This window comes from Oreochromis niloticus, linkage group LG13 (assembly GCF_001858045.2).
Source record: "Oreochromis niloticus isolate F11D_XX linkage group LG13, O_niloticus_UMD_NMBU, whole genome shotgun sequence".
Taxonomy (NCBI): domain Eukaryota; kingdom Metazoa; phylum Chordata; class Actinopteri; order Cichliformes; family Cichlidae; genus Oreochromis; species Oreochromis niloticus.
In genome coordinates, this window is record NC_031978.2 from 15,234,281 (window position 1) to 15,260,214 (window position 25,934).

Consider the following 25,934-nt stretch of genomic DNA (forward strand, 5'->3'; position numbering starts at 1 on the left):
CTCTAATCCACAAGGAACAGGTGTTGTGCACTAATCCGGGCCTTTTAGCTACGCTCTAATTATATATTGATGACCTAGCAATCATGACAACTGGACGTGATCATAGAACTGAGACCAATCTTTGTGTTTGTGTCTGTGTATATGCACACGTCTAACACAGAACGGGGAACATAGCCTTTATGTTGGTCCTTAATCAAACATCTACAGAAAATCATTTTCAAAAATACATAAATGTTCATAGACTACAACTTTACTACAACAAGCTATGCACTCATTTCACTAATGCCCACATGCATGTGAACAGAAGCCAGCAGGACTCCTTTTGTCTGAGCAACAGATGTACAGCTCCACAAAAATCATCACCATCACAGTACCACCACCATGTTTGATTGACATGTGCTGTGACGTAAGGTTTACATCAGATATAACGGAACTCAAAAAATTCCGCTTTTGTCTCACAGAATATTTTCACAAAGGTTTTGAGATCATCAAGATATTTTCTGGCAAATTTGAGATGAGCCCGTTTTTGTGGGTCCTCGAGACTCCCTGGATGAGTCGTCTAGTACTGTTGCTGTATTTTTGGTGGGCCGGCCACTCCTAGGAAGGTGTTTCAAGTTTGAGGATAATGGCGCTCACTGTGATTCACTGGACTCCCAAAGCCTGAGAATTGGCTTTATAACTCTTTCCAGACTGACCAATGTCAATAACTTTGCTTCTCACATGTTCTTGAGTTGCTTTAGATCGTGGCATGATATATATATATATATATAATAAATAAAATAATCATTTAAAAACTGCATTTTCTATTTCCTCAGTCACCTTTGTGTAATATTAAATTGTATTTGATGGTCTGAAAGATATAAAACAAATATACAAAAAAGAAGACAGAAATCAGGAGGAAAATGCTTTTTTCTGCACCCTTGCATCTGGTGAATTTCAAAACTAAGAAGAGGTTAAATTCTTATCAGTCTTTTAGGTTTAAACTTCTCTGTTTTGTACTGCTAAGCCAGATGGTTTGCAGTCTTTAGCTATGTGTTCTACGGTAGGTTCTACTAGACTCAGGTAATATACTGCAAAATCTGACAATAATCACTCATCACTTTGTGCCTGTTTTTCTTAGGTATAGAATGCATTTCACAGCAGTAGCATGGTAGTGCATATATTCCTTTATAATGAAAAAAGGTGTAATAACAAGTATTTGACTACATAAATGAGCCTTTATGCCCAACTAAGTGTGCGTGGAATATAAAATGAAACTGAAGTTGTTAAAGTCTGGAGAAAACTGATTTAACAAAAGCATGCTCTGCACAACAACAATCATAACGCTATTATGAAAAGCACATTATAATCCTATTTGTTTGCTTTTTTCATCGTATTTGTGAATTTAATGACAGCCCCTGCCAAAATATAGCACCATTCTGCATCTGAATAGCAGTGGTTTGATTTATCTTCTTGTCACTTAAGTGATGAAACCATAAGTAACTCTTTTTTGTTTTCCATTTATACTGTTGAAATGCAAGCGTAACAATTATATTTCCTGAGTAGTGAACTCAAAGGCAGCTCCAGCATTGCAGGGACAGTTTCAGTTCAGGGCAATAGTGGAACACAGGGTCTCATCTTTCTCTTGGGATCAATAAGTTTTCAACACACTTGGAACAAGACTTACAAATTATACCTGTGCAATTTGTACAGGGTGGCGCTGAAAGTCCCACACATCAATTTGCTCCCTTCCAGACAGCTACTATTGTTTGAGTCCAGTCACATTCAGGACTAAAAGGTGTTTGAAGATTCGTCTTAGTGAAGCAAAAGAAAGTGCTACATGCCTGGGGGTGTTTCACCAGACACCTAGCCCACTGTTGGGCAAACCTTGGACGAATGTTACTGCTTTCCAGTTGCAATTAATTGAATAAAATTACATTTTATTCAGCTGCTACCAAATGTGGCTCAACTTTAATTTAAAAATCTGATCCCTAATCACAAATACATCTTTAATTCCCAGCCAGTGCAAGCATCTTTAGACATTGTGTCAAAAAAAAAAAGAAAAAAGAAAAAGAAAAGAAGTAAGTCGACATAAAGAAAGGGAAAGCCTTGAAACAGACTAACTATGCAACATGTTGATATAAAGGAATGAAGCAACTTGAGAGGATGATTGAACTAATGACAACCCTGGTGGAGAGACACAGTCTGAGGGATTGAGTTCACTTTAAGGAGTGAAACTAATGAGTCCTTGGTGGCTGAGAAAAACACACACGTAGGTTGGATCTCATTAATTGTTTAAACATAGCACATTTAACACTTTCTATAAATGCCTACAAGCCCTTTGAATACCAGATAACCAGAATACTCCTGGTATTTTGCACACATGGAAACCCTTCACCACTCAGCACTCACTGAGGTAGTGATCACGGATGAGCTGAGAGACCTTTAAAAAGACATTCAGCATTGACACATATTCTGTTTGCCATTTGTTTTTAGCTCTCTCAAATCTTTTAATTCCACGTCAAGGTTACTCTGTGCTAGTTATCGTGGGTCCTAAAAACCAACACACCAATACAGCAGCGAGAGCAAGGACTTGACAACAGACCAGAGAAAACGGCTGAAGTGCTCCACAAGTTTTAAGTGACTCACTTTGTTCATCTTCATACAGACTCTGGTGCTGTATTCACTCAATGTGATACAAGTTCAGAGACAAGTGTGAAGAAGCGGAGGCAGGAACATTTTATGAATTGTCTTATTAAAAGAACATGAACCTGATGAAACTAAATAAAGTTAGTTATTCAGTTTGCATGGCTTCACAGAATATTCTAGATCATATTTTTAACAGTTTGTTAATAAGATGGCCTTGTCATAACAATTAGTGTAAGTCTAGGTATATCTCAGTGGCTACGAATTGAAGCTAGACCACTGCCCAGGCTTTGCAATACACTCACTACAATGCAAGCCCCTTGGCCCTCTGGGCCAAAACATAATAATTTTTTCTTTTAAATATAATTAAAGTAGAAATAAAGAGGTAAAAAAAAAGTGCATCTATAACAACAAAAAGTGAAAGATAACCAGGCAAATATTTAGACTTAATAACATTTACATTTAGTTATTCAGCTAATATTAGTACTCTTTGTATTGAATAATTACAGTAGATTAGCTCATTCAATAACATATACAGACAAGGTTAACCATAATTTGGCTTTTTCCCAGCAGCATATATTGTCTATTGCGATATGGTAGGAACTAAACTCCCTAGTCTCTCTCTCGCTTTAGCAACAGTATGGCTGCACAGAAGTAATAGTGTTAGATGCACCTGTGGAATTTCTCTGTCATTTAGTGTAACCTAACCCTCATCCTGTCAACTGGCTACTTCAGTTTGTTCCTAATTATGTCACTGCTTTAAATTTTGCCTTCATTGGTCCTTTGCAAAAACTATTTTGGCATCCCACGGGACCAAAAAACCATAACTACAACCAAAAATAAAAGGAAGTATATATATGCAATTACTGTTTACTTTTTGAGCCAAAAAATCTTTGGGTCAAACATTAAATTATACAGTATCAATGACAATAGGAGTACTCTTTCAGTCATTTTGAAGTGAAAAGCCTCTATTATCATCTACATGGGCAAATTCCCAGACTGGAACATTAGAGACATCACTGGTTTTACCTGAAAGAGTGGAGACATTTCCAGATTGTGCCACACATGAAAAGGGAACTAGTGTTCCCACACTTCAAGCCCCAATCCAAGCAGCAATAACCCTCCTGGGAGTGAGCAAAACACTATCTGCTGATGTGACTGCCCAATGATTGGCTGGAAAATCTACTCGAAAAAGATGTTACCTTTGGTCCCGAAACAAAGGTGGAAGGTAGAAACTGTTTGCTTCTCCTGTCACATTCCAACATGCCGTGAGCATAGCACGTATAGTGCATATAGTGTGTCTGTAGCTGTTTGTTGCTTTTTGTTGTTCCAGGTAAAGGCAAGGCACATTGTCAGGGATAAGTCAGACTCATTCTTGCTGGGTGCCAGTCTCCACCAGGGCTGCCCTTTGTCAAAGATTCTTTTCATAATATTTATGGACAGAATTTATAGGTGCCGCCAAGGGGTAGATGATGTCAAATTTGAAGATCTCAGAATCTCATCTCTGCTTTTTGCAGCTTGCACTGGGATGGTGTCTGGAATAAGAATTAGCAACTCCAAGTTTGAGGCCATGGTTCTCAGCCGGGTCAGGTCGGGAACAAGTTGCTGCCCCAGGTGAAGGAGTTTATGTATGTTGGGGTGCTGTTCATGAGTGAGGGAAGAACGGAGGTTAAAGACAGATTGGAGCAGCGCCTGCTGTAATATGGACACTGTACGCTGTGTTGTGGTGAAGACACAGCTGGACGTGAAAGTGTCAATTTACAGGTCTAGCTTTGTACCTTCCCTCACCTATGACCATGAGCTGTGGGTAGTGACCAGAATAATAAGACTGAAGATACAAGCAGCAGAAATAAACTTCCTCCAAAATGTATTGGGCTCTCCTTCAGACAGCGTGAGGAGCATTGTTATTCAGGAGGGTCAAAGTAGAGCTGCTCCTCCTCTTAATCAAACAAAGCCATTTCAGGTGGCTGAGGCATCTGGCATCAGAATGCGTCCTGGGCGTCTCCTAGCTCAGGAGTTGTGGGCATGTCCTGGAGGAGGCCCCAGGGATGACCCAGCACATGCTGGAGAGATTATATCTCTGCACTGGTTGATTTTGTGCTCATTTTAGTTATCTTGGAACGGCGTGAAATTCAATTCAATAATATTTATATAGCGCCAAATCACAAAAACAGTTGCTTCAAGGCAGTTTATATTGCAAGGTGAAGAACCTGCAATATTACAGAGAATTGCTGATTTCATCATAAAAATATGTTTACTTGAAATTACTGAAAAATTAAGCGATGCCAAAAATCAAACAAGAGTAAATAAGCTTTTAAGTAATAACGTGGAGCATACTTTATATATAGGTATAGATTTTCTTTTGACAAAATACGCAAATTAAAAAAAAAAAAATCTTTACATGACAATCAAATAAGTAACAACTTGAAGTGTCTGTGGAGGATTTTTACTTTGATTGTGTTAGTGCCAGTCAGCACTGATCAAAATGCAATTACTTATCAGACTGGATCTACCTTAGCAGCATACTGCATTTCATTTTGCTAGATCGACTTCCCTTTATGAAAGCCCTTCAGTAACACTCATTTATGATTTCCTAAACTACGTAAACTGCTCGATAAACAGGGGGGTTAACGGGATATTCACACGCTTCAGGCAACAGTTGATACAAATCGTGAATTTACAGAGCCAAGTTCAGAGAGAGCATACTCATTTATGGATACTCCAATTCCTCGCTGCTGTTACAGGAAGCTCTCTCTCTACTCGACTCTTTTCTCTCTCCACATATGCAGCTGCCCCTAAACAATGAGATAGAAATCTCTCCAATCTGATTAAATGCTTTTGGATTTAGCTCATGGGCTGAATAAGCAAAGGAGCCTATAGAAAACAAGCTTTGTCTTCCCAATTGTGATCGACTCATGGAGTGAGTGAGACTTTATGTGTTGCGCCTGGCACCTGTCAGTGGATCTGCAGAAGCAACAGCTCAGATAAATTAAACATGTTATGCTTCATTTGAGCAACTGTGCTGCTATCCCCCTCCTGATTTCTCTCTTTTTTTCTAAAATAAGAACCTCCAAGAACAAAAAATAAAAGAAAAAATAAAAGCAAACTGAAATGAAAAAAGGACAAGAAAATGTACTTCTTTCACACCGTCTATACTAAGTACTATCCTCTTAGCTGAGTCAAATATAAATCTTTGCAGACAATCAATAAATGAACAACTCCTGATACAGTGCTTTGACAGTTGCAAATGTTATTATGTTTCTGAGCAGCACACCTCCTCCACGGGGAACCGTATACTTTCTTGGCTCTTCTGCCTCAGATCAAATTTGTTCTTCTGAGAAGGCAGGGGGAAGAGGATTATATATTTATTTGTTTGTCTATCTTTTCTGACCCTGACCAAACAAAGCCAGACAGAAGAGTGATTATGTTGTTTGCTTTCCCATTCACACACATGAATGAATGTAAAGGCAAATGCTCCAAAGAGATGGGATCTTATTATGTGCCATTTGTATGGTTTCTGTGTGACAGAAGAGAAGAAATGAAACACATTTAGATGGATAATTGCTTTGGTCAATAACGGCAGGTTTCCTGTTTTACATTCCATTATGGTGAGGATGGGCTCTGCCTGTTTCATCACAGAGAGATAAATAAAAGGATGGTGGAGCCAGAAGAGACCCATATCCCAGGTAAATGAGAGCTTTATGAGGAAGATTAGTGCAAATCCCTCACACAGTGCATAGGCACATGTGGGGCGAGAGAGGCTTTCGGATACAGGCTTGGCTACCTCCATCTCACAAATTCCCCCAGCAATCGATCAAAGCCCCAAATCACAGCTGCACACACACACACACACACACACACACACACCCACCCACAGAGGAAGGAGTAGGTGAGACACTATGACGGCCTGAATTGTTTTTTTATTGCACTGATGAATAGGTGACCTGATCTGACACAGAGACACTCATTTGTACTCTCGGGATACAAATATTCACATAATGTGCATGCATTTATGAACACATGATTCCTCTCTGTAAGATACACAGGCAATAAAAAACAACTACAAAAAAAACAAAAACAGTGCCCAGAGTGCATACAGTGTACTCTGTAAGTGGAGCATCTGTGAAATTGTATTTTGACTGTATAAATAAGCTCTGGATGCCATCTGTACTGAGAGCTCCTCATTAAACTCTGTTAACCTGCAGTACTAATATCTGCAGGGAGAGATGAGTGAGACAAAGACACACCTGCTCCATTTAGGGAAAAGCATTTCTCATTCCCTCAGTGAACATATAGCACCTCCCAAGTAACAGTTATAACATGCAGGCACATATTTACATGTAAAGACATACTCATCAGCAAAATCCAGACGGCAAACACTCAGAGCAAATAGCGAAAAAAGAAACAGAGACTGCTATGACTTAGAAGCAGTTAATGGAGAGGCCAGAGAGAAGATGAAGGGAGAAAAGAAGGGGAGGAGCTGAACAGTTTCACCTGACCCACTCAAACGCTGCATGTCTGATCTATGGTTCAGTGATTTGTGGACTGCTGAAGCACAGCTATACCAAATACAACCTGCGCAGGGAGCAGACAACTCATTAATGGAGCCCCACATCACGTCTGTATGCCAAACACCATCTGTATTCATTCAGATGCACACACACATGCATCTGATTCACCCTGGGAGAACAGTACCAAAGTACACATCAAAAACGCAGGGAATTGATCTTTAATTTAAAGCACAATCAAAATTATGACATGTTAGACAAAACAACTCTTACAACCAACTACCCGTATCAAGACCCATCAACTGTGGCTGTAGCTCATGTGGTAGAGCAGGCCACCTACTAACTGGAAAGTTGGCAGTTCGATCCCAGTCTGCTCTAGTCTACTAACCCTGCATTCATACTCTGATGCATCCATCGAAGTATGAATGCGTGTGTGAATTTTAGATAGGAAGTGCTTGGGTCAATGTACAAGTTGTGTAAAGAACTTTGAGTGCTCAGATTGAGTAGAAAAGTGCTATATAAGAACCATTTACCATAAACTACAAATCCACACTAGATGAAAAATTATTATATTATAATAAAAGCACTTTGGCATAGAAAATAGTGCTTGAGTGTATGACTGGATGAATGAGGCTTATTTAGCTTGCGCTATATAAGTACCAATCTATGTATTCATTACAAAAAACACTCTGTACCAAATCCCAACAGTGCAATACACAACGTTTAAGTGCAGTAGCAATTACCATACATTGGAATACATTGTGACGTGGGAATACAGACAGAAACATAGGCGTGAAACTGTTTGGCACGTACCATTTGGGCTCTCCTCGTCAACGGTGACTATGGTTGCAGGGGGACCAGGCCGGGACAGCTTACACTCTGCATATGCAAGAAAAAAAATTAAAAACTATGTCTGCATATGATATTCATTTAATTCTGGTTACATCACCAGAATGACACAGTGATAAAGAACAATAGTAAACACCTAAAACAGAGATGGCAGTCTTACCAAACTGGGAATATAATCATTTCATATATACACTGCTCAAAAAAACAAACAAAAAAAAACATTCAAGAAACACTTAATCAGTTTAATTTACTTCATCGTCAAGTCAATCAGTTAACTTAATCAGTTAAGTAGCAGAGAGAGTTGTTAATCAGTTTCAGCAGCTTTAGTGTTAATGAAATTAACAACAGGTGCACTAGAGGGGCAACAATGAGACAAACCCCAAAATGGGAATGATTTTAAAGGGGGAGGCATTTTCCCCTCCTCATCTTTTAACTGTATTTTACCTGATTTTCAATTTGGCTAGGGTCAGTGTCACTACTGTTAGCATGAGACAATACCTGGACCCTATAGAGGATGAACAGGTAGTCCAACTCCAACAAGAGATTCTAAGAGACAGGAGAGGTGGACAGGCCCTAGAAGGTCCTTAACCCATCTGCATGACCAGTATCTGCTCCTTTGCAGAGGATGAGCACTACAAAATTAGCACTCCAGCAGGCCACTGGTATGAATGTCTCTGAGGGCTGGTCTGAGGGCCTCACGTCCTCTAGTGAGCGCTGTGCTCAAACCCTGCAGTTCTATATAGAATAGGGGGACATGTTTAAGTTAATCCAATTAAATTTTGACTGAACACCATTTTTTCACTTTGATTTTCGAGGTGTCTTTGAATTTAGTCCTGTGAGGTTGATAAGTTTCATGACAGCACACATTACCCAGTCCATATCAGTACAGATATCAAGCATGATTTTTGTTGCCCACTGTGATCTGATGTGTTTTCAAAGCGTTCCTTTAACTTTTTTTGAGCAGTGTATTATATTTTCAAATAATGTCTAAAGATTTATATTTCATGAAGAAAAATAAATGCTGAAATCACGGTGGTATCATCACTCCTAGTGAAAGCACTACATTTACATGTACAGTAGTCACAGTAGTAATCATAAATAAAGTGCTCATGTACGGTATGTCACAGAATTATGCTAAAATTGCAAATTAATTGATAAAAAAAACTGACACCGTTCATATTTCGCAGATCTAAGGAAATTAATGCCAACATTTTCTTTCAGTGTCACACAGATGCCGTCATGCTGATGTATCATTTTACAACAGGTGGCATCAATGACTGCTGCCACAGAACCATCAGCAGCAATGGACTGTGTGATAGTGACACCAGACAAGCAGGGTGGTGAAAGCATGTGGCAACATCATAAGCAGAGCACTGACGAGAATGGCTTCACAGATGGAGGTCACAGCAGCTAGATGGTACGAGCACATGGGACACAGGTAATGGCAGCTTGACAGACAACAGCAGATGGGGCAGCAGGAGAGGTGGAGACAGGAGAAAGGAAAACGTCTAGCCCAGATGAATAGGTGCAAGGCAACGCTCTCCACAGCCAATGTAAGGAAAGTTCAGGATTAAATGTCATTCATAGAAGGGGTAGAGAGAAATGGTAAAAAGGGAGAATATGGGAATGCTAAAATACAAAAGGAAAACAGACAACAGATGATTGCCCTCTTACCCTCATAGTGCCAGTCTGAAGGAGTCAGAGGTTAGTGTAACCAGAGGGAAGCAGAGCAGAACCATGAGAGGAAAACAAGCATGAAACTGTTAACAGCTCTGATTTTAGGAAGGAAGAGAAAAAAAATATCATCATAAAATAGGAAGAGATATTAGAAAACAGGGCTGACGAGAAGCAGTTTAATGGAGGATAAACTCAAGAGACCTCTCAAAATTGTGGGTGTTAGCAAACCCCACACAGTTTTTGGAGAAATGGCCAGTCGATCTATTCTTTCTGCCAGCAGCTGACTGTTTGAGAAATGTATGCAGGAAAACTGAAATCAAGTTAAAGTTTGAAACACTGTTTAAATTCTGTGTTTGTGAAAGAGAAAAAGAACGTGGAAGGTCAGCAGAAGCCTTTTACTAGTTACTCAAAACATCTTTCTATCCTTCTTTTAAATGGCCTCCATCTTGTTATTCATTGAATCTGAAGCAGCTTGCTTTCAGGTGGTGTCGTCTGACATTACATGTAATCAGAGATGGAGATAATGACACCACATCAACAGTCAGCACTCTAGTGTTTCACACCCACCTTCTGTTGCTTGACTTCAGTTGTGCAACTATGCACCTGTTGCCAGGAGCTAAACATTGGATAGTTTTCTTATTAAATATGCATACCCATGAGCCTTTACTAATGTAGTGGTTTGAAAGTGCATATTAATCAGAGATAAAAACCTGAATGTGATGTTGTTGCATTTTTTTTTTTTTAAATTATGGCCGTTTGCAAACTGTAGATACACACAATAATTAGCAATTAAATAGCAATGAAAACCTGAGGCTACAAGAGGGGATATTTTATGCAAATAACCGCATTTTCAGTTTCTTGTTCTCTCTAATCTAAATTGTATTAACGTTTTATCTAGGGCTAGAATTTGCATCCATAAAAGACATCTTTGCTTTGGTCCTTTACTGTCAAAGCGAAGATCTATTGTCAGTAAGAGACACTATGTTAAAAGGCATAGCCTACATTTTCTAATCTAAAATTCCTCACAGTTATTAAACCTTCCTCATGTTGCACAGCTAATTCACGAGATGTACTGACGTGTAAAAATTAAAGTTCCATGAGTTTATAGCAATTAGGAAACCTGCACCTTTCGGCTGAAGAAATAGGATTTCCTTTAATAGCGACAAAATGAACAGAGCAACTGGGTCACACCACGCAATCTGAGACATAAACAACAAGCAACATCAAAATCAGTATGCAAATCTGCTCTGAGAGAATATACTCTGTGTGAAGTAGAAGTAGAAGAGTGTGACCGCGTGCATGCGTGTGTATGCATGTGTGTGCATGTGTGTGCAAGTGCGCATAATAAAAGTTACTTGCACTCATTTTGAGAAGCTCTTTAAGGGATCACAGGCAGTCTGTTTTGTTAGTTTTGCATATGTGTGTTCGAGCAGTGTTTAGCCGGGTGCACGGCCGTGTGCGCACACGCATGTGTGTGTAGCTTTAAGTGGTAGTTGCGGCAGTGGGAGAGAAAAGATGTGAAGAGTCTGGTTTGAAGACAAAAGGCAGAACCAAGCAGAGATAAAGAATAGCACCTCCATTTGCAGTGATAACTTTCCTATATTGCGATCAAAGCACAACCGTAATGCTGCACTCAAATGGATACGAATACAAACACACACAAACCCAAAGCAGCAAAGTGTGCTCACTGTCGTGTTCACTACAAAATGGAAATGATCCCAACTTCTTGCCACATTTACACCTTTTAGCAGCGGGTGATATTTTCTAATGACGCTTCACGTCAGGCTTTCCTCCCATCGAAAAGTCCTAGCATAATGAAACAACATAAAAGACATTTTCTGGCCAATTCACTTTACTGTGGCTCTTTGGATTTGTAAAAGAATATGCGAAAAGGCATCACCAAAAATCCCCAGTCCGTGCTTTCCTGTGGCATTCAAAATAATAATGCAGGGTAAAATAGGCAGACCATAACAAACACAAATAAAGAAAATAAGTAAACACCATCAGAAAACTACTCATGCATTCATCTAACAATCTGACCTGCCCCATTCTAAAAGTAGAGAATAGATACGATTTCTTTTTGTGCAGAAGGACGTCTATTTTAAATTGCAGGGAAAGGGTAAGTTTTTATGCAATACTATGGAGAAGAAAAAAAAGAGGATGGTATACAGGAGCAACATGACGAAAGACGTGACGTGTACAGCTATAGGGAAGAAAACAGATAAAGATCAAAGTGTAAATATTCTGCGAGCTGTGAATGTTGTGTCTATCTTATGAAGACGATTCAAGCAACAAAAATAGGAAACAAAGCAAAAAAGAGCAGAAAAGTTGGAGCAAATGATACAGTTGATTGCAAAGCTGAAAAAGAGCGATAGGCAGCAGCATAAGATCTGATATCTAAAGTCAGTTAACGCTCTTAGGCAGTCTTTGTGTATTTTTAACCAGATTTAATAATAGAAAGCCTTTGCCTCCTATAACACTTGTTTTTGGGTACAATGTCGTGGTTGCAATTCAAAAAGGCTGGTGACTTGGTATGCGCCGATATCAAAGCAGCATACACATTGAAAAGAGCTGTAGGCAACGGTCAATACAAATCGAAAGTGAATGAGGAAGTCAGTGATGTAGTGTCATACGTCAGTAGATAAAAGAACTGTTTTTTTTAGCTCCACTTCTGTTTATCAGCTCACTTCTCCATGTATGCAGGTAAAGTAAAGAAAATGGGATATTTGAGTCACACCATCAGGAATAGTTGTGAGAAAATATCAAGAGAATGTGCAGTAACGATGTCATGCTGTATGTACAACCACACATGCTGGCATGGAAATTTCATGTGTAAAGATTGTGTGAAAACAGCATACTCCACTTCATTCACTTGACTTGTGGTGTAGATATTATAAAGAAAGACTGAAAAGTGCTTTAAGCAGCACTGAATAATGCAATCAGAATCAGCTCAAGCTCCCCAGATGGACAAAGTGCAGACGTATTTGTTCCCACCGCTCATGCTGTGTTGAAAAATTTTATGTACAAAAGACATAATGGCCTACGCTGAAGCTACGCTAAGAGACACAAAGTATTAATTTTGTTTCTAAAGTTAATTCACAGATTTATTGATATGATGATTTACATCTATTTTGAATATAATAAGTATATATTTGGCTGGTTGACATACCGATGGAGCATTGCAAATTTTTATTTCGATGAAAGAACTGTACATTTTAATTTGTCTTATTGCTCTCATCATCATTTTTTATTAACAGCTAACAGTAAGAGGTTATATCAGTAAATCTAATAAGAAAAAAATCATGACTCAAAAATCTGCTCTCCAAATGAAATGATTATTGGGTGGCTATGGTGTTTTAAGATTCATAGAGATGAGACAAATGCAGCAAACAGCATTCAATCACTAAAGGAAACTGGGGCACTGTACACTTCAGAAGTGTAATCCGCAGACAATCAAAATCTTCTAATTTTGACCTTGGGGTAATTTGCTCTCACCTAAAGAGATCTTCTCACTAATCAACCTAACAATGTTGACTCAAAGCCGTAAAACGTCAATTACGAAATGATTACTGCTCGTCTTACAGAAAATCAGTTGGAAAAAAAATGATTGCAAGCAAGCCTCAATCAACTTGCAAAATGCTTGAAATTGAACAAAACAAGTCCTTTCCCAGCTAGAAGATAACATTTAACAAAGGAGCAGAGAGTTGAGAATTTTTCAGACAATGTAAATGAAAACATTAAGTGCTTTGAGCCTGACATTTTTATTTTAAAACCAGGACCACCAGCACTATAAATCACCTAGATTTTAATGCCATCCTGCAACAGCAGCAGTGAGAGCAAAGAAGTCATTTTTTAAATAACTATTTTTTGTAAGCTTTGACAGAAATCAATGTTCAGCATTAGGTTTTAGAGCTTTTAGTTTTACAATTGCTTTATATTTTTTTGATTACATATCATAAAGGTAAAAAAAATAATAAAAGTCACAGCAACACTACTGCTGTAAAAGAAGAATGTTATGGAAAAGTTAAAAGTGGATGTAATTTTTGGACAGGGCACCAATTTGTCAAGAGACAACCATTCGTGTTTAAATCCACACCTATAGTTAATTTAGAATCACCACTGAAATTGGTGGGAGACCGGGGGAGACCGGGGGAGAACCGCATAGTCACGGGGAAAACATGCAGACTCTAACCAGAAAGGCCTCTGACTGGATTTGAACTCAGGACCGTCTTGCTGTGAGGCAACAGTGCTCACCACTGCACCACCCTGCTAATTTTTTTTATGAAGTAGAAGAATTAAAGTTTGTCTTCTCATCCACATCTGCCTCCTCTACACTGGACCTGCAGCCTCTCTCTCATCGAGTGTCCACACTGCCCCGCCCCAGTCTGCAGCCCTCAGCTTTGCTCCTCAGGGCTGTAACCGATTCAGCTGCTCTGCTCCACATTTCACTCTTTATTTGCTTGGATTAGTACACTACACTTTGGGCACTCTGCTCAGTTCAGCTATGCTTCCCCCGCTAGCAACCTGCCTGGTTCTCCACTCGACCTGTCACACACTCTGCCCTGCTCTTCACTGTCACAACATCCCATCAGCGACCTCTTCAGCCCTGCAGTAATTATTTAAATCTAACTACAATCCCCTATATATTCACTTATCAGCTCTGGCTCATGTTATAGCAGTCTTTAAACCAAGATATGTGTAAACAATATCTGTTACTAGGCAACCAGGTATGCTGCAGATGCTGAGCATAGCATTTTATACAGATTTCAATAAGGGTCATAAAAGACTCCACAAAGACAGTTACAGATATAAGTGGTAAACCCCCCCACCTCCCAAAATTCACTATATGATAAATAAAGCCATGCTATGAAAAGTCATGAAATATGAGATTATAGGATTTATCTGAACAAACACCATCTGCTTAACTTTTCAGGATTTTTAAATAGTCATAATGGCTAAATAAATCAATGTTAAAATTCATGATGGCACACTGAATCATTTAGGGCTTGTTAAGGGAATCTCTGCACTCCTCGTACTACAAGTAGATAATACTAGACATAATATATACGTAGTATATGTTTTTTTCCTGTACACATTTCTTTCAATGTTATTTTAATAATCAGACAGTCTTCTAACAATCTTTTAAGCAATTCAAGCCTTTTCAAGGCAGCTCACTGCATTGCTGGAGCACCATACCTATAATGATATGAATTTTGCTCACTGACATATAGTTTCAGAAGGCATTTTTTACCTGCCACCCACTCCAACAGCCTGTGCGTTCTCATGGCTTCATCTCCAAATGCAGCTTTTTAGCAACCAATAAATCAAACTGCTGCTCCAAAGGAGTGGATATCTCAAAAAACAGACTTTAAAGGACAACTAACCTAACAAGCATGTGGTCCAGGAGGGCCGTGCTGTCTCAATCAATACTGTAGGCATTTGCAACAAACCTACAAAGGATAAGAAGTATCTTATTTAGATAACTAAGAAATGCAAATGGTTTCACAAACTGGAGTGAACTGTATTTGCCCTCTCTAGATGTTGGCACTCATTAAAAACTGTCAAAATAGGCAGGGGATCAAAAAAGGGACAGTGGTGGGGGGGTGAATTATTGAGAAAGGGCAAAAGCAAAGGAGAAGAAAGTTGGAACTCATCTCTCATCCTGTAGATGGATGGCAAACAGCCAACTCAACACAAAGCTTCTCTTATCATAAAATGACTCGTACCATATGTCCGTACATAATCATGAACGCTTCCCCACTTTCATATAAATATCAGGCTCTGTGTGATGATAAGGAAATGTCTAACACAGCCTATGGAAAGTTATTCTCACAGGAAAATCTTGATGACATAATTTCTTGTATTTTCCATATTTTTTCCCCCCCTCATCTTTCAGACACAACACCAGTAGGCTCCCTGAGGGAGGAATGTCTGCTGATCTCCGGTTTGACCAAAATCCATTTAGAAAAACTTCAAGGTTGGAGGTTAGAGTCATGACTAATCCCTGGGGTGGCAGAGAGCCCAGGGCAGGGATGAGTAGAGACAGAGCAAACATGGACACGGTTTTAATTTCCCAGTTGGATTGGTGGAGTTTATTTTGCACGGATCCATGTCCAGTGGGGAATTCTGGAACAGGTCCAGTTGGGCTTCGAAAAAGATTGTCAGAGGGCAGAGGGCAGCTATCCAGTTCCTTACATGTCTGCCGAGGAATGGCTGCATTTGCAGATGAGAATTCTGTGTTATATCAATTGGGGTTAAGGGCAGTTGTCCACAAAGGCTCGCTGTCAAAGCCTAAATTGGCTCTTGATTCTAAACGGTAATCTATAAGATCAATTAATATTTTACAATCAATACCTTGATTCAGATTATGTGCTGTTATATTTGTTAATAGTCAAATAGTCTCTCAAAGCCCTGAGTTTAATAATAGAAACCAACATTTAGCTTCAAAAACACACATCAGTTGTAACAAGATAAAGCTTTCAGGTAGATATGCTTCATTTTACATACAGTTAATTCTGACTTGCCATCTGCTCTTCAATGCAGTTTTTAATGAGCAAACACCATCAGTAGAAAACTGATTTCAGATGTATTCACTGATGCTCTTAGCATGGTTGTCTTGCTTTTTCACACATATATATTCCAGTTCAACAAGTCTTTACAGTGAAGCTCAGCATATTTGTCATGCTGTTTTTATTACTTCTACATTGTGTCATTTAGAGCAACTGCAGACTTTTATTTCCTGAAGCTTCTTTTTTTCTAATCATGCATTATGCAAACGAATGGGGTGTGGTTACAGTTTGGGCAGTGACTTTCTGCGAATTTGGCACAGCAGTGCGTCCCAGATTGCATTTCACACCAACCAACAGCAGCGGCAGAAAATAAAACTAACAGTTCTAAAGATTTATTTCCCAGACATATTTATTTATGTGTTTACTCATGTAATTAATATTTACTCATGTATTTAAGGATTACAAAACAACAGTTGAGAATCTGTGAGTCCAGGGTCCTGTGGGCTCCATATACATTTAGCCATTCAATATTCTCATAAATGAGAGAGGAAAAAAGGGTCACACACACACAGCTAAGTTTACAGTATGTCGAGACAGACTGTGCTATTTGCATTGTTCCTATTCTGGTCTGAAGGAGAGCAATCATTGTCAATCTCAATTTCAGTCTCTTTTTTTTCCTTAAAAATCATTAGTGCTGTGTCTCTGTGGGTCTCTCTGTTTAATTAATTTGATGTTCTAACTTTAAAGGATCACATGTGGAAAGAATGACTATGTGGTAAAAAATTGAAATACAGGACTGCAGTAGTTATTGTGAATGTGAAGATGAAGCTCAGAAACTGAAATGAATTCCTGCAGCATCATCAAATTCATTAGTGGCTTACAATGCAAGAGAGAAGGGGATTACTTTACTGATGTGTAATCCCTTTCAGAGACTTCCTCCCCTACTCTTCTTCAGTTTCTCCCCCACCCCCTTGCTGCCCCTGTGTGTCTGTCTGTGAGGTTAACCACACAGACAGCAGGGTAAAGGTTGCAATCACACTCCCAGTGAACAGTTCACCACACACGTGTTCACATACTGAGCTTTAGGATGAGCCTGTCCTGGGCAGCGCAGGAGCACAGGGCTGTCTTAACAAGAGTGCCCCCACTCCCCCCCCCAACCACGCTTCTTGTCCTACCCGGAGCCTGATTACAACCTACTGGCAAGCAGATTAAAACCCCTCCCCCCCGTTCAGTCCAACGCTTCCCCACTCCACAGGCCTTTGCCGCAGCCAGTCACAGTCTGCACATCTGGCTCCTAATCAGACAATCCCAAAAATAGACAAACAATTGTGGGTCAGAATGGATGTGCAGATGGAAAGAGAAGGAAAGAGAGGCTAACAGGCATAAAGATGCAAACTGTGGGAGTGAAGAAGGTAGGCTGATGTCACATGGCACAAGTGTCCATATTAAGTGGGCATATTAAGTAGTCCACACTTCACCACACATATTCTGACATGGTACTCATCCAACATCTGGATTTAGTGACAGAGGGATTTGTTTGTATGACTGGACAGTCTGTCCACTGTGGTAGGAATAAAGTTTGACCTTTCATTATCATCAACCTGCTGCAAGGGAACAATTGACATACATGAGGAGCACTGCATGGTTTACCTGCATATAAATAGTGAAAAAATATTTTCTGCCAGGAGAAAACATTGAATCTAAAGCACTGCAAAGTGAGAGCCAGATGCTGCAAGGTAAGGAGGAGAACATGAAGGGATGGTACATGGAAGAGAGGATTATTAATTAAAACTGAAAACGGCAAATCTGTTAAGGACAGGAATTAAGGGACAGAATACAGAGGGGAAAAAACAAAACAGAATTTCCGTTCTCTATTAACTGAAACTAAAAGGCAATTACTGATTTGGCAGAGTTTGAAATTATTAGCACAACAGTTATTTTTTTCCACGGAGAATGAGCTATAAGTTAATTACAGGAAAATGACACAGTAGTAATAAATAAGTTTTTTGTTGTTGAATAAACTGTATACTTTAACAGGTCCCTGCATGAATGCATTCATTAAATCAATTAATTCATTAGAGGAAGAAAGCATTTTTTTAAAGTCAGACTTATTTTCTCTCACAAAGTCCTCATTCATATTACTTAAAAGACTAAGTATTATAATATCTCTTTGCTTGAAAGCCAGTGTGGCATCCACAGGAAGTGCACGCATCTCCTTATAGCTCGATGCCATTAAAAAAAAAGCTCTGGTTGCTGTTTTCATTTGATAGAGAACAAACACATTGACAGAGTCAAACACCAAGGGCGCCTTGAGGTGGGCAGAGTAAGAAGATTTATGACTGAGAAGATGAGAGATGTGCTGTTGAGGGAGGTGGAAATCCCTGCTCAAATCAAGAACATCCCTGGATGACAGTGAGTGGCAAAGGGAGGAAACAACAGCACCCACGTTTACCCTTACCCTTCAAAACCACAACAGTTCTTACACATTCAGTCTCACCTGCTGTTTCAACTATGACACAGTGGATAATTCAGTTCACAGACTATGGTCTAATCAGAGATCATTTGTGAGCCTCATAATTATTTCTGTCTGCTGCCACTCAAATTACAGGCTGCAGCCACATCAATAATCAGCATAAAAAGTCTGACATGGTCAGAAAAAATTACCGTATTTAAACAAATATTCAGAGAAAAAAAAAGAACAACCCAAAAAGCAATTTTCTAGGACAGCATATGAATTCACAGTATGTGAATGTGCAGAAACTACGGGTGTTCATGTTTTAATCTGAATCATTTGATGAAAGACATTTGATTTGGTCTATGCCTTCGGTTTGTATGATAGTCTTCATATTCAACACAGATCATTGTAATGTGTCAGGCTTATGCTTGCAGTAGCATGCTTCGAAGCCCTTCTAGCCCTGAAAGTTGGAAAAACATTGCAAAATTTTGCTGCTTTAACACACATTACATGTTTCCGTCGACCTTCCTGTATGGCCCTAACCTGCAACTTTCCAGCTCACACCGTATGGGGTCAATCAACATGTGGAGCTCAGACAGAACGACACAGCCCTCTGTGTGGGCTGTGTCCTCAGTATTGATGCAAACAGAGTAAAGTATCATTACTCTGTGCAAATCCGGAGCTGCAATTCAAGGCCTGGCTTTAATGATTGATTAAACAATCATGACTGTCCTGTACTTCTCTCAGTGGACATGTTTTAACTTATGAGTAAACAATTTAGAGCTTTACTATAGAACATTACTGACAACTGTAACTATTTAAGTAGCAGGTATGGACAACAAGTTTGTAGGTGGACATCATTAAAGACTTTAACAAGTACATAGCAAAGACCATGTTGAATCACACACAGATTCCACTGGTCACTGGAAGTAGTGGCATATCCCTTCTATTACCTTAGCACACCTGGAGTTCACAGACAAAATCTTTAAGCACACAAGGTCTGACACAATGAGATGTGACGGGTTGATAGGTTGATTTCTCTGGAACTCACAAATGCACAGTCTAACTTTAGAACCGGAGCATTAAATCCTGAGAAATTCTAATAACCAGAAAGGGCAAACTATTTTAGCATTAATATATACACTCAGCAGTCGCTTTGTTAGTTAGACCTGTTCATATATATATCAGGAAGTGGCATACACAAAACTTAACCACAGTAAAATTAAGAGTTATGCCACAAATTGTTTCAATTTTAAACAGAAATCAGAATTTACAATGTCTTTCAATATGCCAGAGTGTGCAGTTTGAGGAACCAAAGATCGTTCTGCACAGCGGAGGGTTCCTGCTGCAGAGCTCTGTGTTTCTAGAAGAAAGAGTAAGGGGTGGGCAACTTTGCACGGAGGTTCTAAGCTGCCCAACTAAACACTTTTTAAAACAGTACTGGTATTTTCTGTGCTATTTTTCATTGGCTGAACATTTAATTTTATTGCTTTACTACTTTACTGGGTTGGCATGACAAAAAACTTGGCTGGGCTAAGCAGTGTATTTCTTTAAAATAACTCCACCAATAACTAATCTCACTGCAGCACACTGTATGTTTGAATACTGGGAGGGATAAAAGAGCACCATAGAGCAAATGTCCTCAAGCAAACATGTTTCCTGAAGCATAGTTTAATTTACCTCAAGGTCACTGAACCTAAAGCACTAGTTGTATGTTCACCAACACTGTATGAGATGTTTATAAATCAATAGGGTTTAAATCAATAGGATGTTTGTATACAATAGCCAATATAATAAAAGAAATTATCCACAAAACCATATCCCACAAGGATATTTCCCAGCTGTTATGCTTTGGGTCAACAGTTTCATCACTACACATACCAACACCGATCTATTAAATGCGGTCGAAGCCTCAGTGAGAACTCATCCAGTAAGGAAACCACAAGGTTCACCTTCAAAGGTTCAGCGAGTCATAAAGGATGTCATCTCTCTTCTCTTCTCTGCTAAAAAGATATCACATAAATCCAAGAAAATCTTAATTCAAAGCTGAAGATATACTCTTATATGAAATGCTTTTACATTAATAAACTTGTCAAGAAAGCCTGGGAAGCAGGTACAGGATGAAAGGAAGAAGGAAACGGAGTTGGGAAAAAGGGAATTTGCTTCAAGTACAGCACCTTAAAGTTGACCTGAATTGCAATATTGCAACACAGTCGGGATTTGAAGAACGTCTGTATGTGCTGCTTCCTTTAACCGTTATGTTTAAAGACATGCCAATTTTATACAGCTGGAAATCACTTTTAACCAGCACCTGCTACAAACTCAGTGAGCAGAAACTACAAAAGCCACCTTTCTAATATGGTAACCTGAGCATTTAACTACAAGGCAAAAAATGTTAGCATGATCAATGAACTTTAATGAGCATCCTCTTTCTAAATAATAACCTTTGAAAACAATTAACACCTCAGGTTGCCACATACTTTATAATAATTAGCATGATGTAGCTGTGGAATTTTTTTCTAACAATGCAGGTCTGTTGTAGTAAAAGAAAACATTGCCTTTCACACATTACAAGTGTCCACTCACGAGTCAGCTACAGTTAACTGAAAAGGAGGAGTGATGCCCTTAGTGCTGGCTGCTCATACCTTCTGTGTTCTGGCCCCAGCTGTGGGTTAGCAAAGAGAGGATTGCCATTCCTGTCCCCAGCCATCTGACGAGCCACCACCCCCGTCGCATCTTCCGTCAAGCCTTATTGCTTGCCCACCTGCACAAAACAAATCACCAGAAATAGTTTTTCATTCATTTGGTCAGTCAGTCTCTAAGTTACTTAAATGCACAGCTGAGACCGACCCATAGCCTAACATACATATGTATATCAATATATGTACAAACACAGGGCACTCCCTTCCCAATCAGTTGATCTTGTTACCCAATAGAGCATCCACGTAAAACATTACTGAAGTAGAGGCAAACTGCTATGACTAACATAAGAGCAGTGCTGTTCATTTTTCAGGAATTTCAAGGAAAACTAAATACAAACATGCTTTTAATGTACTTAGAATACTGTGTCATTATAAGAGTGGCGTTTTAAAAGCTTGTCTCATTTTATCTTCAGCTTTTACAACTTGCATTTAATGGAATTTATTCCCCCTGCTATCGCTTTAAGCTGACCTTCTTCCTTCATTCTACTTCATGGAGCAAACCGCCAACCTTTTAAAGCACCTTACTCTACAGAGAGTGAATACTTTCTACACATGTAGAAGAAAAAGAAAATCATGTAGCATTTAATAGCCTAACACTGCACATTGGATGAAAAAGAAGCCCCTGTCTTGTATCACGAATATTACAAACTGCAGTACAGACAACATGAGCTCAGTATATTATGATGGTGCGTGGACCACTGACAAAGGGGATTTAAAGTAAATACACCTATTCTGGATCTAGTGGAAATTACAAGGAAAGCAGTGCCTACAGATTATATGTTGAGCCTTGTTGTGTCACTCGCGCACCGTACCACAGCAAACAGCATTCACTCCGAGCTAAAGCAAGGTAAAGTCTCAGTATGAGGAATAGAAGGGTTCTATCTGTCTGTGCTATTTGATGTCACACCTCACTCACAAGGCTTATTCTCATTGCAGGTGATAAGCTGTGAAATCAGCTTTCATAGCATATGCTAAGGGGACAAGAGGGGGCTCACAAGCATCAACACACTCATATCAAAGCACGCTTGACAAAGTCAAACCTCTAACTCACACTATCAGCACCTCTTCATTTGTAATGTTGATTTCCCTTTATTTTCACTCATTTTTGTCTTTCACTCACATTGTGAAGCACGTATTTACCCTCTCACTTTCACACGAACCTGTGCAGACACGTATCTAAACACATTTTAAACAAACGCACCCGAACAGTAGTCGTCTTCCACGAAAACTCTCTGGACAGCCGGAGACTACTGTGGTCTCGTCTCTAATGGTGCAACAACAGGGGTGATTTCACACTGGTTTCCTATTCACTCACTGCTTTCTCATCTCTCTTGCTCCCAGTGGTGCTCCCTTTTGAAGCAGATTTGATTTCCCACATTCGTACATCTATCTTTCTTAAGAGGGCTGAGTAAGATTGCTTTGATCCCTTTCACATGAGAAAACCCAGACCTGCACAACCAGCCACCCTGAAGAGAGAAGTCATTTCTTTCGCAGCTTCCCCCAAATCATCTCGGTTGACATGGGAACACAGTATCTAATTTACATATGCTAACAAGGATTCTTCTTCAACTTTAATGAACAGGGAAACTGGAGAGATTGCTGACCAAGTGGTGTAAGATGCCTCCAATACTCTGTTTACGCAGCAGTGCTTTCATAGTGGCCCACAAGTGACATCATCAACAGATATCAAGATTTTCAGCAACAACGCAATGCTTTCGAAAAAGAAAGAAAAAAAAAAAAAGCTCAAAGAGAAACAGTTCATTTCCACTCTGCTCCACCTTGATGCATATCATGTCCCAGTAATTCAATCACAACTACCCCCGCAAGTTGCTGTAGAAATTTTTTATATGTTTATACAGCATCTCTGCCATCCTCTCTCTTTGATGAAAAGTGATTAAACTTTCGGGGGAGGACAATAATGAGAAGATTACAATAGCGTGGGCAGAGTTGAATGAAGCAATCAGAGTTATGGATTACACAGACAGTGAAGATGTAGTTCTCTACTCCTCAGTGCAGGGGCTTTGCACTTCCTGAAAGGAAGAAAATGTGCTCGTCTCTGTTTTCTCCTCTGTTCGTGTTACTTTGATCGCCTCTCATCCAGAATAGAGTTGTTCCACCTCTTCCTGTTCATGTGCTTTGGTGCAGATCAGCTGCCAGAGATGTCAGTACTGAACAAGTCCTAAACACAACCCAGCATTGCTTCATCAGACTACAACAACTATAAACCAGTTTCAAAGTTACCCTTTATAGCAAAATGTTTAAAAACATTATATTAGAAAAATGAATGTGTTCAATCAGGTTTTACTACTGAGACAGTCTGTATTAGAATCCCAGATGACATTTTAAAAACTTTTTTAAGTGGTTCAGGTAATGTTTTGGTTTCTACTGGTGACCTTATCTCCCCTCACTGTGTAATAAATTGTGGAGCCCCTCAGAAGTCTACACAAGGATGGATGCTTTTTTTTGCTCTGTAAAGTTGGCTCCATGCATTTTTTGGGAGAATTAAACAAGATTATTTACCTATTTAAGCATTTGCTTCTTTAAACCATCATGGTAGATTTGAAATATAACAATCAAGATTCATTAATGATTCAGTAATGATAATGATGCAGACCATCATCATCATTAACCCAGAAAGAGAAAGAAAAAAAAGTTTAGTACTGGCCAAATTATCTGGTACCTTCTTGAAATGGACTGCCTAGCACAGAAATGCTAAAAGGCCAGGAAGACCATTACTTCTGAGTCTCTGAAAATAAAAATAATGAATCAAAGTTTCTCTAATTCTAATTTCCATTGTATATCTAAACTGTCCAAACCTTTGCTCTGCATGAGCTGTTAAACTAAAGCAAAAGTCTCCCCTTAAATCACATCTTGACTGATTGACTGTACTCCACCACAGTGGATTTTAAAAGGCAAAATTACAAAACAAAAGAAGAAATTCAAACCTTTATAGAGTCACTGTAGATTATTGTTATTAATAAGTATTTCTCTTTGTAGATACAAAAGAAAAGATACCACTTCTGTTCAGTTTATTAAAAATAAGCACATTTTGTAACAAACAAAATGATTTGATTATAGGTTAGCCACCAGTGGCAAAAAACAAATTATTGCCAATTTATATTCATTGTCTACTGTTTGCAGCAGAAAATACAAAAAGAAAAAAAGAAAAAAAAAATCGGTCTTCACAATACACTGTAATGGAAAAAACAGTTTTGCTTCTGTCAAGAACAATTTTACAATGCCATTGCAGTCTCTATAGCCTTTCCTATTATTATTATTCAGTCTGACTAGGAAAGATTTGTGAAAGCTACACAAAAGTGAAAATTATAAAGAGAGGCTCCTCTGTCTGGTGTTACTGAGGTGCATAATCATAATGGAGAAAGCTATATGAAAAGTAGATTACCTTAACTTAGAGTTCTGGCCCTATGCCCATTATCCTCCTAAAAGCTGTGCTTTTACCCTCATGATGAATGAACAAAGTGACAGTACAATTAAAGTTGTGCTCAAGCATATAAACAATACATTATAACCTAATAATTTATATTTAACTTGCACGCAGCATGGAGCCATTTCTAACAAATATTTGATAAATTGAATGGACTAAAACATTTTTTCTGCACAGACCTTTGTGATCTGCAAGTATAGTGCCACGTTTTATAGTCCTTCTCTGTTTCTTTGAACTGCTTTGCTTGTTTTTGCATAAAAAATGACTCAGTTCTAAAGTATTGCTCAAATTGTCAAAGAATGTGCATCTGAAATGACAAGTCAAATACTGTAGTAATGACACTTCATTGCTGTTTTCCAGCTGCTAAGTGGAGGTGTTGATGCTGTTCCCCTTTGATAGCTGCCAGAGGAAGATTTTTAGGGTGAAAAGGATGCAAGTCTGATAAATATGTAACAGAACAGTCAACCACTGTAGCAGAACAAAACAGACTAGAGGCAAAAAAAGCCAAGATTCCCTGACAAAATGTGACTGATACAGCACTCAGAAATGACTCTTACATAAGCTGGATGACAAATTAAAGGAAAAGGAAAAAGAACTTGCCCCTTATATAGTTTGGGTCCACTTGTCTCCTTAGAGGGAAAGCTCACTTCTAATCAATGTAACAAAATCCCCGGACTGCACCTTAAGCACCTCCTCCTCATATCCAATTACTGTACAAAGCTACAGCATTAATTAAGTGACCACATGAGAAATCACGCTCTTAAAATTATGCAAACATCTAAGTCATAAAACCTGGGGCATGCTGCCAGTATGCTTTTTTAGAACAGACATCATTTTAATAAACAGTGCCAGACAAACTGGAGCACAGGAAGTTTTTTTTTTAGTCATGTTTCATGTGTAAACAGCCATGTTTACAACCTTAATGCATCCCAATTAGCAGTAGCAGATTTTCCTGACGCATTCAAACTGATTCAGCTGATTCTTTCGATTTATTCTTTCTTTGAAATATGTTTATATTATATGTTGTTTGCTGCTGTTTATATATTGGAAAATCAATCAATAAAACGGAGCCTAGTGTTGGTAGATAAATGCACCTAAAGAGAAGATAAACATTAAAGGTGCCTACAATGCCTCACTGCTTAGCTCTCAATCGGTTTTCAGAAC

At 38.9% G+C, this 25,934-nt stretch overlaps 1 protein-coding gene across 12 annotated transcripts in view; it reads right to left on the reverse strand.

Annotated features, from left to right (window-relative positions):
* LOC100697845 (protocadherin-15) overlaps positions 1-25,934 on the reverse strand; it is a 217,328-nt gene that overhangs the window by 127,717 nt on the left and 63,677 nt on the right. For 9 of the 12 annotated variants that reach the window (XM_005474209.4, XM_025897603.1, XM_025897604.1 and 6 more), the window contains 3 exons: positions 21,269-21,387; positions 9,657-9,671; positions 7,947-8,012 (listed from right to left, as the gene is read on the reverse strand). In XM_005474209.4, the coding sequence (XP_005474266.1) occupies positions 7,947-8,012; positions 9,657-9,671; positions 21,269-21,359 (172 nt within the window). In that variant the 5' untranslated portion in view covers positions 21,360-21,387. The remainder of the gene's footprint in view (positions 1-7,946; positions 8,013-9,656; positions 9,672-21,268; positions 21,388-25,934) is intronic. The other 3 variants (XM_025897607.1, XM_025897606.1, XM_025897608.1) reach the window with 2 other exon arrangements.